Source organism: Papaver somniferum, unplaced genomic scaffold (assembly GCF_003573695.1).
Source record: "Papaver somniferum cultivar HN1 unplaced genomic scaffold, ASM357369v1 unplaced-scaffold_128, whole genome shotgun sequence".
NCBI classification, from domain to species: Eukaryota; Viridiplantae; Streptophyta; class Magnoliopsida; order Ranunculales; family Papaveraceae; genus Papaver; species Papaver somniferum.
This window is the reverse complement of record NW_020621936.1, coordinates 10,197,952-10,212,375: the sequence shown is the minus strand read 5'-3', so window position 1 is coordinate 10,212,375 and position 14,424 is coordinate 10,197,952. Positions and strand designations below refer to the sequence as shown.

At 36.6% G+C, this 14,424-nt stretch overlaps 2 protein-coding genes across 2 annotated transcripts; both read right to left on the bottom strand.

Moving 5' to 3' along the window:
- Positions 1–1,091: 1,091 nt before the first annotated feature.
- LOC113331895 lies at positions 1,092–3,073 on the bottom strand. Its single transcript, XM_026578538.1, has 6 exons — positions 2,668–3,073; positions 2,481–2,577; positions 1,902–2,395; positions 1,703–1,793; positions 1,425–1,620; positions 1,092–1,291 (listed from the first exon to the last, which is right to left on the bottom strand). The coding sequence occupies exons 1-6, from the start codon at positions 3,063–3,065 to the stop codon at positions 1,092–1,094; spliced, it is 1,476 nt and encodes a 491-aa protein (XP_026434323.1). The 5' UTR covers positions 3,066–3,073.
- Positions 3,074–3,988: 915 nt separating this feature from the next.
- LOC113331894 lies at positions 3,989–4,830 on the bottom strand. Its single transcript, XM_026578537.1, has 3 exons — positions 4,689–4,830; positions 4,047–4,429; positions 3,989–3,993 (listed from the first exon to the last, which is right to left on the bottom strand). The coding sequence occupies exons 1-3, from the start codon at positions 4,724–4,726 to the stop codon at positions 3,989–3,991; spliced, it is 426 nt and encodes a 141-aa protein (XP_026434322.1). The 5' UTR covers positions 4,727–4,830.
- Between the last annotated feature and the right edge of the window lie 9,594 nt (positions 4,831–14,424).

Genomic DNA, 14,424 nt, shown 5'->3' with positions numbered 1-14,424 from the left:
TTGTACAAATTACACCTTAATTGATGGATGGATTATTTTTTAATAAAGTAACTACCTTTTTGAACCATATTTAAGAAACTGGCCGTTTTTTTGAATCTTTATATAAACTGGCAGATATTGACATTTTCCATCCCGTTTTTTTTCAAAAAACGGATTTAGGTAGTTAACTGGCTACGTGGCAGTTAACCTGCTAGGTAAAAGACGACTTAACCCTCGTCTGAGTTCGTAACCAAACCAGTATCGAGTCAACTCGGTGACTCATTGCAACGGTCGGATTTGTAACGGTTGGATTTGTAACGGTTGGATTCAGCTTCATTCATATAAATTAGGCCCTGCAGAGAAGAACCATAGTATTTGTCATACTCAACAGATCACAAAAATAAAAATAAATAAGACATGAGCCAAAATGAAGTAAACTCTCCAGGCAGCAGTAGCAGCAGCAAGGTAAGATTAAGATTAAAACAACCCCTAATTTCATGTTCTATCTGTGCACAGGGAATTCATGATCCAAAGGTATGTCCTTGGATTTATTCCAGGTGCAAATATATACCATGTAATGGTATAAGGCAACTATTGTGTTCAAAAGCAAAAGAAACAAACGAAAAAATGTTTTTGAAGTGTTCAATTCCAACCTGTCAGTACTTTGAATGGTTTGACGATGCCATCGATCCTGTCAAATGCAAGATGGTGAAATTACCAGTAGAGAATGGTTGTTACGCTTGCGGAGAATCTGGTCATTGCTTCAAAAACTGCCCACTGCAAAATCAAACCTGCAACAAAGATCACTGCAAATCAAAAATGGAGATGAAATTTTGCAAGAATGAACACAACAAGAACATAGCATACCTCACTTGTACAGATTGTGACGGTTTTAAATGGGTCTCAGATGAAGTCTTCATTGCTGCAAAAAACAGAATTATGCATTCAAGTTTACAACTTAATGCTATATGTAAGGAACTCAACAATCTGAAAATGTAACCTGCAAATGTACTAATAAACAACCATCCACTTTTGATTCAGCATTAATTCAAGTCTACAAAAGAAAAAATATTGTCTTCTTAAACACAAAAAATCAGAAAACGGATCTCAAATCATTTCTTCTTAGCCTTTCCATTTCCCCTTCCCTTTCCTTGTTTTATATTCTGAGATACAGATCCAATGCCAAAGAAGTTCTGATAAAGGTTATTTATTGTAGAGGGTGGAGTAGAAGATGGTGCTATAGATGGCAGACTCATAGGTGTTGTGGAAGCTGGAGTAGAAGATGGTGTTGCCAAAGGCTGACTGCCAGGCCCTGTAAAACATTCACCAACAAATGATGCGTTCTCTTCTTCTTGTTTGACTTAGCTGCACCCCTAACTCCGGTGGTCTGACTTGGCTCTATGTTGCTGAAGGTGAAGCTTTGTGCATCACATTCAGTCCTTTGCCTCTTTGCAGTTGGATTAGATCCCACTTCACCACCAGCAATGTTCTTTTGTTGTGGTTAGTAACATTTCCACATTTCCCACACCTCCTTTTTGTCTTCTCAACACGAGGTTCATCATAACTTCTTACCCTCTTGCTCTTGGGTCTTCCTGGTTTCCTACTGTGAGGAGGGTTCAAGATCTTCTTGTTCATGTTTGGCTACAAGAACAAATGCACTTATATTAATGTAGTTGAGAATATAAATAGGGCATATAGTTACAAATTTAAGAAGAAAAAGTACCTGGACCCATTCACTTTTATCATCTAGTGGTGCAAAAGTTGGTGCATATGTGGCCTTATAGTTCTCCACTGAATAGTAATCACTGCAGTACCTGCTCAAGCAGAGTATGTAAAGGTTAGTGCTAGATACATTTAAGGCCTAGAAATTGCATAAATAAGTTCTGAGACAAGGTACAGATTTAAAAAAAGAGAAATCTTACTTTCTCCATTGTGGCCTTATGCTATGCAATGCACTCACTGCATGCATACAGGGGAACCCCCTCAACTGCCACTGCAAACAAGAGCAAGTCTTGGCAAGTATGTTCACTGTGAACACAGAATTCTTTGGACTAGTCACCATATATAACTCTCCAGCCACACAAGGGTCAACACCATAGTCAGTCACAAATTCCAACATTTTCTTAATCAATGTAACAGCAGTAGGAACCAAATTACCATCTACCCATGATGCAGATTCAGTCCTCCTATTGTACCATGTACCCATCACTAAGTTAGCATACATTATTCCTATCATTATAATTGGTTTATTTCTCATCTTGTTGATCATATTGTTAAAAGACTCTGAAAAATTGTTGTTCATATGTTCACAACAGTGAATAGGGTTAAAAAAGGCCCTGGACCATGTAGCAGGATCTTCTCTACTGAGATAAGCACCAGCTGCAGCACTCTGTTTCACAATATTGTCAAAATGTTCCTGCACAGCCAATCAAAAACTAGCTAACTTGACTGTCAAATAGTGCATAAAACCAATAACAAAGAACTGTTGTGAACTGTCAAACCTGAAAATGCTTTTCTTTGTATGCTTTTGCTGCATTCCATAAAGAACTGTATAATTCAAGACCCTTGTAATCCTTCTTGAAATTTTTGTATAAATGTCTGCATTTTAACACATTGCAATTAACATAAGGACTTTATCTGATCTGACAAACAAAAGAAACAAGAAACAAAGTTAGACAAGAAAGTTACCTCCAACAGTATCTGTGGTGATGGCCAGGGAACACTATACCAACAGCTTCCAATAAACCTTTTTGCCTATCTGAAATGAAAGCCACTTTCACTGGATGTGCTAATATTGCATCCTTCAAATGCTTCAAAAAAATGATCCAATTTTCCTTTGTTTCAGCTCTGCATACCATAATTCCTAACATTACTAACCCATTCTGTCCATCAAGTGCAGTTGCAGCCATCAATACTCCCCCATATTCCCCTGTTAGATGGCAGGCATCAAGCCCTATAACTCCCCTGCATGCTTTTCGCCAACCCCTCATTGCAGGTTCAAATGAGAGTGTCATGCTTTCAAAGGTGTTATTCACTGTGTCAAAAGTGAACTTAGCAACAGACCCATCATTGCATTTTGTAAACATCTTGCAGAATGCTGGTACTTACTTCATTGTAACTTTCTTTATAGTTCCCATATAATGACTCTAAAACTAGATTCCTAGCCTTCCATGCACACTGATATGGTATATTTACTCTCTTTTCAGCTAAGAAGTCTTCCTTGATTTTATAAGGGTCTGGAACAACTTTTTTAGGCTTATTCTTCATCTGATCAAGAACAAAATCCTTTACAAAATGAGGATCAGCAGATCTATTCCTATTTTGGGGATCCCCTTCACACTTATGTTCCAAATTCACTTTCCTAAGAACAAAAGTCTTCTCACCCTCTTTCTTGCTAGCATACACAAACCAAGGACAATCATGATCTGTTTTAAACCTACACTCAGCCTTAATTCTAGAGGGAGCACTTCTATCCAAAATATATTGACACTTATTAAGAACACAATAACCCCTGAGATGTTTCTTAAATGCTTCCTTATTTGCAAATCTAGTTTTTACCTCCATTTTGCTAGGATCTACTGGAGTAAAAACTTCTTCTTCAGGGAAAAGATCTACATCATGCTCACCCTTCATGTACTGACCAAAATCATCATCAAAGTCATCCATGTAAGCAGGTCTTTCATCCACATCCTTACCTTCACATTCAAGATCAACATCAGTACCATATAATAAGTTACAAATTATAATAAATGAAATCAGTTATAAATGAAATATACCTTTTTCTTTGCCTTCTTTTTCTCCTTCTTCTTCTTCTTCTTCTTCTTTCTCTTCTTGTTCTTCTTCATCTGACCCATACTCAATGTCTTCATCACTGTCATATACTGGAGGAGCTTCTGGATTCTCAATTGGGTGACATTCATCTTCTTTGGTGTTTTCCAGCTGAATATTGTCCACATCTTCAACAAACTTAACTTCATTTGTAGCTTTTGACTGACTGCAACCACTGCTACTAGCCTGAGAATGTTTGGACATGGGAACATCCATGAAACTCAGCTTTCTTGATGCACCTTCAACTGATTTATCCACACTATTTAGCCTTGGGGATCTTCTAGGGGTGGTTCCCTTACTAACTGTCTTCTTCTTTGGTGTAGTCTTTGGAGTCCCAAACACTGTGTCTTTCATCCCCATCCATAAACATATACATCCATCCTCATTTACAAAAGAATCCTCCCAAAAATTATCAAAATCATCATTGTTTAACAATGGCAGTGGCAGACATTCTTCCTTAAACCAATATAAATTAAACTTCTCTTTAACATCCATAGACAAACCCTTATACACCATATACTTAAGTGTCATCAAGTCTGTTTCATCTCTATGGCAATCAGGAAATACCAAAGTCTCATTCTTTGGCTCCGCATATACACTGATATTCCTAAATTTGAACTGACTGCAACACAAATGAAACAAAATCAGATATAAACCTATGAAAACCCAATGAAAACCTAATTAAGCAATATTACTTAAAATCAAACACCCAATCACGAAAATTAAACCCCAATTAAACAATAAAAATTTGGTTTCAAATAAACCCTAATTACAAAGGAAAAAAAACATAAACCCTAAAAATCAATCGATCAATTAAATTAATTAACTATCAATACAATGATTTTCATCATATATTAAGTCACGGGTTTCGTTAATCTTACCTTGATTCAGACTGTTTCAATCCCGGTTTGTACCTCATCTTCACTGTATCACCACTATCTCTGAATCCCTAAATATGTATAACTTTTCTTCCAAATACACTCTGGTCTTTCTGCTAACATCTATGTCTTCAGCAAAAACAACTTCAATAACATCAGCTTCAAACAGCTTCAATACCTAACCCTAGTTTCAGAACGAGGGAGAAGAGAACGAGGGAGAAGAGAACGAGGGAGAAAGAGAACGAGGGAGAAAGAGAAAGTGTGGTAAGAGATTACACCACACGGGTCTTTAAATGGGCAAGGGCACAGTCGTAAATTCTCCTACCGAGTTTGACTTATTCAACGCAGCTGACCGATCTGGTGGGTCCAGGTGTCAACTCTAACAGAAAGGCCAGTTTCTAAAAGAATTTAAAAGTTTGGCCGGTTTATTAATTATATGGTTTGAAGCAGGACACTTTATTAATTTTTCTAGTGATAGAGTGAGATATGAGAAGAGAAGAGGGATTCCTAGGACCACATCTGAAAACCCAGACTCATTTAATGTTTGTTATTGCGACTCACCATTAATCCAAGGAAAGGACACTACTATTTGACCGCCACTTAACGTCTTCAGTCTCTTGACGATATCATTTCACCAAATTTTATTCCATCCAACAGACAGACAGATTTTCCATAACTTTGTTTTAAAGTGAAAACTGATGGCAGATTCACTGAAGGTATTACACTACAGTAACCCCCGAGGATACGGAAGCAGGCAGGGTACACAGTACACTATGCATACCGTCTAAATTCATCTGGTCGTCGTGCACAGACAAATGCAACAAGGCCGCAACAAATGAACCTTAGTGCTACTACACTACTACTGCTACCAACGGCAGTGCAATTTCTTTTTGGACAAATGAGCACATCTAACGGCGAGTAAGGCTCTTTGGTCAAGCTCTCGATTATTTTATTTATTATATTTTATTTTTTCTTGTGTTGTTGAGCATTTCGGCCTGCGTACACAGCATGATTTTTCCGTTTTCCCGGTCGGAAACGATTTCGCTCTCGCACTGCTAGGCCCAACATTTGGGTTATTTTGACGTCACCAAATTCTAATATTAACCGTGGTTATCTTCCTTTATTTTAGTTGTCGCCATATATCTTTTACCCTATTTGGCGGCCGTACTTTTATAGAGAGAATACATAAACTCAAATAGGATGAGAAGAGAAAATCAAAGGAAGATTAGACGAAGAAAAATCATAAATGCCATGAGCTAGACTCCAGAAGAAAAAAGCTACAATTTTAGTAGTCCCTCAATTAGTGCTGCACACGGTTCGGTTCGGTGCGGTTATAGGTAAAACCGTTCAACTAACCGTGTTCGGTGCGGTTATCACAATTGAAACCGTAGCCGAATTGTTCAGTATTCGGTTCGGTTTTTAACCGCACCGATACTGTTCGGTTACGGTTCGGTTTTCACCTATACCCTGCACCTGTATAGGTTTACTCTTTAGTCTACAGATAACCAAAGTTGAAGTTCACAAACAAGTTTAGTCTACAGATAACCAAAGTTGAAGTTCACAAACAAGTTAGCCAAAGTCTTAATTCTAAAAGATAACCAAAGTCTGATGAAACGAAAGTTAAAAGAAAACGATGTTGCCAATAACATAAAAAGACTGCAGTCATCCATTTGATCTTCATTTCTCAAGTTAACCAAAGCTAAAAGACTGCAGTCCATCCATCTCTCAAGCCAATCTCCTTAATCTTCATCCTTCCCCAAAATTTCTGCAACAAGAAAAACAAGAAGAAATAAGATAAGAGAAACTAACAGATAAGAAGAAAAACAAGAAGAATGCAAAGAAGATACACTCATTCAAATTTCAGGTCAAAAGAGAAGGGATTCCATTACCATCTTCAATGTTGGAATTGTCATCAGGTACGTAATCACATAGGAAATCAAGAGAGATAGGTTTCTGCAACCAGCTTTGCGTACAGAGAAGTGCTTCAACTGTCCTGGCAGATAGCGAGCTTCTCCATGGAGTAAGAATGCGTTTTCCAGTACTGAATGCAGATTCCGAAGCAACGGAGGACACTGGTATTGCTAAAATATCCTTTGCCATTAGTGATAGTACCTTAAACAACCACAACAGCAAATGGTTTTAGCTGACAGTAGTGGGTCTGATCATGAAATGAGACCTCCAAAGAAAAGAGCAGAAACAAGATTATTAATAAATTTGAGATCACCAAGTATGTGTACTGACAAATGGAGAAATTTATTAAAAGAGTTTAAGAAAATGAAGCATCACCAAGATTGTGGTACTATTAGCCTGCCACCATGCTAGTTTAAGAAATTTATTAAAAGAGTTGATTAAGCAAATACCTTATACTTGGTACTATTAGCCTGCCACCATGCTAGAATATCAAACTCCTTGGTAGATGCTTCACAGTCATCAAGCAAATACCTTTCAAGCTCTGACTTTGGATGAGTATTGTGAACATTCATTCTTCGCCTTTTCTTCCTCGACTCAAGCATATCCTCAATGTTCTCTTCTTGCACACAAACAACCATGTCATCAACACCAGCAGCAGATGTTGAGCCAGTACCTAAGACATGAGAACAATCAATAGTAAGTAATGATGATAAAAAAAATAAATAAGAAATATTAGTAATGAACTAATGATGATCAACGGTAAGTAATGATGTCACCTTTCTCTGCATTGGCATTTGAATACATGTTGTTGTAATCATCATAAAGTTTTCCCATATCTTGTTTCACAGCTTTCAAAACAGTCGTAACCCTAAAATCATCTTGCTCATACAAACATTCAAGATCAAATTTCAAACCAGATTCTTTCTCTCGAGGATCAAGCAACTTAGCAAAATACATCACAGAGTTCATATCTTCATAATCCCCCCAATATGCGTTGTACTTTTTAAACATCATTTCTGCCATCTTAGAAATATGAGGATCTCGGTTTCCTATAGCTCTAAGACGAACCAACTGTTCATGTATCAATGCCAACTGCCAAAGAAATTCATGTGAAGTAACCTGAACTGAAGCTGAGAACCTAACAGTAACATCAAAGAAGATTTTCAAACACTTAACAAGACACCTAGCATATGACCAGTCTGCAGCATATGGAGCATGATGACGATGAGGTTTGTTCTTTTTCTTAGTATTATTCTTTTTAGACACATCTACTTCACATTCAGATTCACTAGATGAACTATGATAATATTCTTCATTATCAATTACAACAATATCAGCATCAGTATTAGGCAAAGCTTCACATTCAGATTCTTTGAAAATATACTTATCTCGAAAGCTCCTATCTTCTCTTTCTAACCTCTTAAAGACTTTTTCATAAGGAATGGCAGCATCAAGCATCAGATACGTAGCATTCCACTTGGTCTTCACATCTAGGAAAACCATCTTCTTACAATCAATCTTCTCGAGAGCAGCACATTCCTTGAATTTGGCCAACCTAGAGGGAGAGCCGGTAACAAACTTGATAACTGATCTGATCCTTCCAATGGACTTGTGATACAACAGCACAACATCTTTGACAACAAGCGCAAGAACATGCGCAACACACCTTACCTGGCAGGAATGAAACAATAAAAGCACAGACAGTTCATCAAAGAATTATTTTATAGCTAGTTCATCAAACAATAACAGAATGAAAGAATCAGTTGCAAGCACAAAGATATACAACAAGTACATTATAAAGAATAGAGCCAAGAAAAGTAATTATACCTGCATGTACTGAGATCTCACTTTTGCTCCGGTCCAATTGATGACACTTGTTTGAAGATACTCAATTGCCACACTATTTGCACTGACATTGTCCAAAGTCACACCAAAAAGATCTTCTAGCCCCCAATCCAGCAAACATTTCTCAAGCATTTTCCCAATATCCACTCCAGTATGACCCTTGATCAAGCAAAACAGAATGATCCTCTTTTGAAGCTTCCAATGGATATCAATGAAGTGCACTGTCACACACATATAATTGAAGTTGTTTGGAGAAGTCCATGTATCAGTTGTGAGAGAGACTCTTTGTTTACTTTCCTTGAAGTATTTCTTCAACTTCTCTTTCTCATCTTTGTAGATGATTAAAAGATCTCTGTAAATTGTCATCCTGCTTGGCACCTTGAATCTAGGCTCCAACTGTTCACTGTATCTTCTAAACCCTTCTCCTTCTACAATTCTAAATGGAAGTTCATCTATGATGACAAACTCAGCCAATCTTCTTCTACACATATCCTTGTCATAACTTACAGCAACCAGTTGTGATGATTGTCCTGGTCTTGGAGGTGGAAACATCAAATTCTTCTGACCCTTCTGCTTCTTGTTGGGATTCTGAGGGCATGTGCCTAAATGTGTCTTCATGCTGGAAGTGCCATTTCCTCTGCTATGTGCTTGCAATTTCTTCTTACAATGCTTACACTGAGCTTGTTCTTCACTGAGCCTTACAAAGTCATTCCAAACTTTTGATCTAGTTTTCCCCTTCTTCTTCGGTACAACCTCAGGTGCAGGGTCCTGTGTAGCCTGCTCTATAGCTTGTGTTTCTTGATTTGTAGCATCAACTTGAGGTGTTATTGATAGTGTCACATCAGTAGACCCAGTTGCAGGGGATGGAGAGGGAGATGCACTTGCCATCTTGCAGCTTGATAATGAAACTGAACTTGATCCAATCATTACCCTGCCAAACAACCAAAGGTAAACAAGTTAGTTCTTACTTCTTAATACAAGCATTCATATTTCTTAAAACAATCAAGTTAGTTCTGAACTTGATAATGAAACTAACTTGATTACCATAATTTGAATCAATTTCTAATTGAAGCTGCACCCATTGGTATCAAGGTTGGGTTCATCCTAAAAACATATTCCTAAATCCAATGAAATTACAGATCCATGGTCTTTCTCAAATTCCAACTGCACAGCTGTTGCTTTAGTCTTTTACTTGCATTCAATCATAACAGATATAAGAAATAAAATTAAAAGATACTGAAAATGCAAGATAGTTTCAATCAAAGACAGAACTACTAGTACTAATAACAATGGAGCTAGTAAAAGAAAGATCAACAAAACAAAAGCGACCCTCTGCAACTAAATGAATACAGAGACAAAAATCAAACCAGTAATCATGAACCCAACTTTGATCTCTCCTCTTGGACTCCAATGCAAAATCTTAAATATAACCCTAGCTAGATTCAACTTCTTCTTCTACTGGACAAGATTACTAACAAAAACTATAAATAAAACCTAACCAACATCTCCTTCATCATGAGTAGATAACTAGTTAGTAGTTACATGTAATCAGAGATTCAGACTCCTTCCTTCCCTTAACTCAAACTGAATGATAATATCTTTCAGACTCCTTCTTGAGTTCCTCCCCTCAACTCAACCAAAACCTAAAATAAAAAACCCATGACTGTAATCAGAAAAATAAGAATTGACAAAAGATGATAAACACAAAACAACAAGCAAACCATTTCGAAGAAAGAAACTCTAAGTCCTAACAGAAGAATAATTAAAAAAAAAACCTAGAAATTGAAAAACAAACAAATCAATCGAAACGAGAATGAGAAATAGAACAGGGGATCTATTTACTTACTAGATAGAGCCAAGGAGGTGGTGGTGCTCTTGATGGAGGTGGTTTAAAAGATCAAAGTGGTGGTTCTACTGGTGGTGGAGGCGACTGGGGTTTCAGACCAGCGAGAGCCGAGAAGAACTGAAGAAGAGAACGAGATGAAAACTTCTGAAAAAATTAGGGTTCCGAAATATATATGGTGTAGGCTTTAATCTAGACGGCTAGGATTAATCAAGATAAAAACTAATCGACGGTCCCTATTAATCGGTTTTTCGGTGCGGTTATCTTGCGGTTATGGGTAAAACCGTACACCGAACCGTAGATCTAACGGTTATTAAAATGAAAACCGTCACCGACCGTTGGATTATCGGTTCGGTGCGGTTACGGTTCGGTTATGCGGTTATCGGTGCGGTTACGGTTATCGGTTCGGTTTCTGTTCATCCCTACCCTCAATCATATATTCCGCGCCGGAAAACATACATAACCCGTTAACAATAGTACGTAACGTTTGGATACCAACTAATTTAGGAAATACTAATTGGGTATTTAGTTAAATAATGGTTAAGTGCCGATTGATTTTGTGTACTGATCATGAAACAATATATAAATTTTGACCGAATTTTACAGGAAAGTCGACAAATTCATCATCATCAAATTCACAGAGCAAAAAGTACCATCACCAGTCACCACCACAAACATTGTGATTATCATACCGGTGATAGTGGTTCATCAAACTTGTTTGATTCTGTTTTGTTTAGTTTTGGTGATATGTGAGATGAAAATAAGAAGACGAGAAAGGAAAAACTCATGCAAACTGTATAATCCATTGCCAATTAAAAACAAATGAAATTATTTTGTACAATCACGAGATGGTAACTGCAACTAAAATAAGTAGAAACTGAAATAGCCAACTGTGGTTAACCTGAGAGTTAAGTGACGTCAAAAGTAGCCAACTGTGTGGCTTAAATGCTGCTAGATCATGTTTGATCTAGCAGTGCGGGAACTAAATATTTTCCATTAAAAAATGAAGAGGGTATGATTTTCCATATATCTATATGAATGTCAAACCAACTAAAATACTCTGCTACTAGTAGAGTAGACGGGTATACAAGTTAGCAGGGTATAATAGATATTATTTGGCTTTGGAAAAGTACTATTTTCTTGATTCTCTACTCACTTGTTTCGGAAAAGTAAATTGTTTTATTTGAAAAATTACTCAAATAAATGCGTATTTTTTCCTCAGGTACCTCTGTGATCTGGAGATTCCTTTTATATTTTATTTTTATGGACCCCACGTTATCCTTCTTTTTCAAAGTTTTAGCCCTTTCTTCTTCCTCCCTCCCTCCCTCCCTCCCTCCCTCCCTATTCACAGTTCCCACGAATCAAAAAAAGTTCAACAAAAAAAACTACTTCTGCTAATCAGCTTGTTAGAAACATGGCCATAATACGAAATTTTCTTTCGTAACGAGATACATACCATGAAAAAAATATGAACATCAAACTCTCACATAATCATTAACACCAGAACCCTTGTGGCAGTGATTATAAGTTTGGTGATCATTAGAAATTTACTAGTTAATACCGTGAATTATTGAACTTGATTGTTGTCGTCAATTAGAAGCTAACGATGTAAATGTGTATCGACAAAGAGAATTAGAAGTCTCAATCTACATTGCGAACATAGTGTACCCTACATTTATCAAATAAAATTTTAATTAGAACTTAGAACTATGCAAATCAAGTTTGTGTAAAACCATAGATCTATCTTAATTAAACCATCAGAAAGATTAAGCATTTATTAACTGCAATTCTTCTTCATTTCCATCAGTGACTTTTGTCTTAACAGTAGCTGCTTTGAAAAATTACGCCATTAATCTTGGAAAAAATTTTGAACTCGCAACATGAATTCCCAGCATCAAAAGCCATTGGATGTGGAGATGTAACATCATGATTTAACCACAGTTATATAATTAGATTTCTAAATATATTATGTATCTTTATTAAAGATAATTGTGGTTAAATTTTTGATTAGGTGATGTCATATTTCCATCATTTGACGGCTGTGATGCTGCGAATTCTTCCTTGAACTCCCACTGCGAGTTCAAAATCTTTTCCGAAAAATTTGGACAATGGATGATTTTGCTTACTCTAATCTTTTAATACAGGAAATGGGCTATATAGCCAAAAGAGAACTTTTTCTGGGCCTTATGGACAGGTAGGAATCAGGCCTGGGTCAAATAACCAGAAGAATCTTTTAATGTGGAGAGACCTTACTACCCTTTTGTAACCGTTCGTCCAGCACGTTCTCCTTCTCTTCATCAAAACCATCGCACTCTTTAACAAAAACCAGAACAACCAACTCTCATCTTCATCTTCTCAAAAAACTCTGTGAGTTTCCAAACACAAAACTCTGTGAGTTTTCAAACCACCGACGTTCATCTTCATCGTCACCAGAAAATACCAAATCGATTTCCTCCACCGTCTACTAACAAATCATCACTAACAGAAATCAGTTTCATCAACCGGTTCAGCACCATCAACTCTACCAGAAATTGGTTTCATCCACCGTCTGTTAAACACCATCAACACTACAAGAGGGGTTTCTGAGAATTAGGGTTTCAAGCATTTCAGTGTATTGGAAGAGTTAGGGTTTCAATCGATCTACAGAATGTCTCCTAGAACTCGTAAGTTTTCAAACCCTAACTCTGTTTTGTTCTTAATTTCAGAATTGCATGATTAAATTGTTGAACTGGTTGTTATTATTTTCATTTCAGTAGATTAATGTGTTGAATTGCTTGTTTTATTTTCATTTCAATTAGTATCTTTTGGCTATGAAACTGGTTTGCATCTGGTTATTTAAGTATTTCCACTGTGAAATTGGTTGAAGTGAAATTGGGTCATCTGGTTATCCAAATTGTTTCAGCAGGTTTAACCAGGATGGAACTGGTTTCATCCAGTGTTAATCTGCAGTGTATATTTTTTCAGCAGATTAAAACTGGATGAAACCAGTTTAGTTCAGGTTTGAAGATACATCTTATATTGAATATAAGACTATTAGCATGATAGTATTGTATGTTGTGAATTTTGGTAATAAATTATATCATGATTTAATTTGGTTGTTGTATGAAAATCTATGTTATGGATTGAATCTGGTTATGTTTTGGATGGATTGCATGAAATTGGGTTTGCATTTGGTTACGAAGTGATGCTCACCAGGTGTTTGAAACTGGTTTTCATTAAACTTTAAGTTAGGATGTAACTGATCTGTTGGTGGTATTAAATTTAATGATTATGGGACTAATAACATCATACTGTAATGGTGTATTTAGGATGTAGACTAATTTCAGATGATGGATTAAATCTGTATAGTTAGGATGTAGACAATATAAGTTGATTCATTTTGTAAAAACTAAACTAAACATCTCAGTTTAAGTTAGGATGTAACTGGGGTAAACACGATGAAACTGAACTAATCGTTGGTCTTAATTTGGTGTTAGGAAGTGTTTGGTGGTTTGCATATTTTGGTGGTCTTAATTTGGTGTGATTATGGGACTAATAACAGCGTAAACTCCTTTTCTTTGCCTTCTTCAGACCATGTTAACATGTATAATATATAGGATGTAAGTGGGTTTCATCTGATACCTGCATAAACTTGGTTTCATCTAACTATTATATATAGGATGTAACTGGGTTTCATCTGATACCTGCAGAAAATGATTTTCATCTAGCATTAAAGATGGGATGTAATTGAGTATCATCCACAGATTTAAAATATGACTTAACTGGTTTCATCAAAATTGTTGCAGGAAGCAGTAGCAAGGAGAGTAAGAAGAGTGCCGGTGCTAAAAGAAAATCCAAGAAAAAGCATGATGTGAGCGTGAGTGGTGAGTCTAGCACAGGGAATGTGGATGATGTGGGTGCCGAAATGGATGAAGACAAGCCAGAGAAAATAGCTGCTGGAAAGTTTGATGTGTTTAGGTTGTTTAGAAAATTTTTATTAATGTAGTTCATACGGAAGTACTTTTTTTTTTGTTGGACTATGTCTTTGCATAAATTTGTGATCCGTGGATTCGTCTTAATTAAAATATGAACTTTTTTACTGAAAAATGCCTATACTTCAATTTCATGATAGTTGTGTTTGAATATGTTAGCCATAAATGA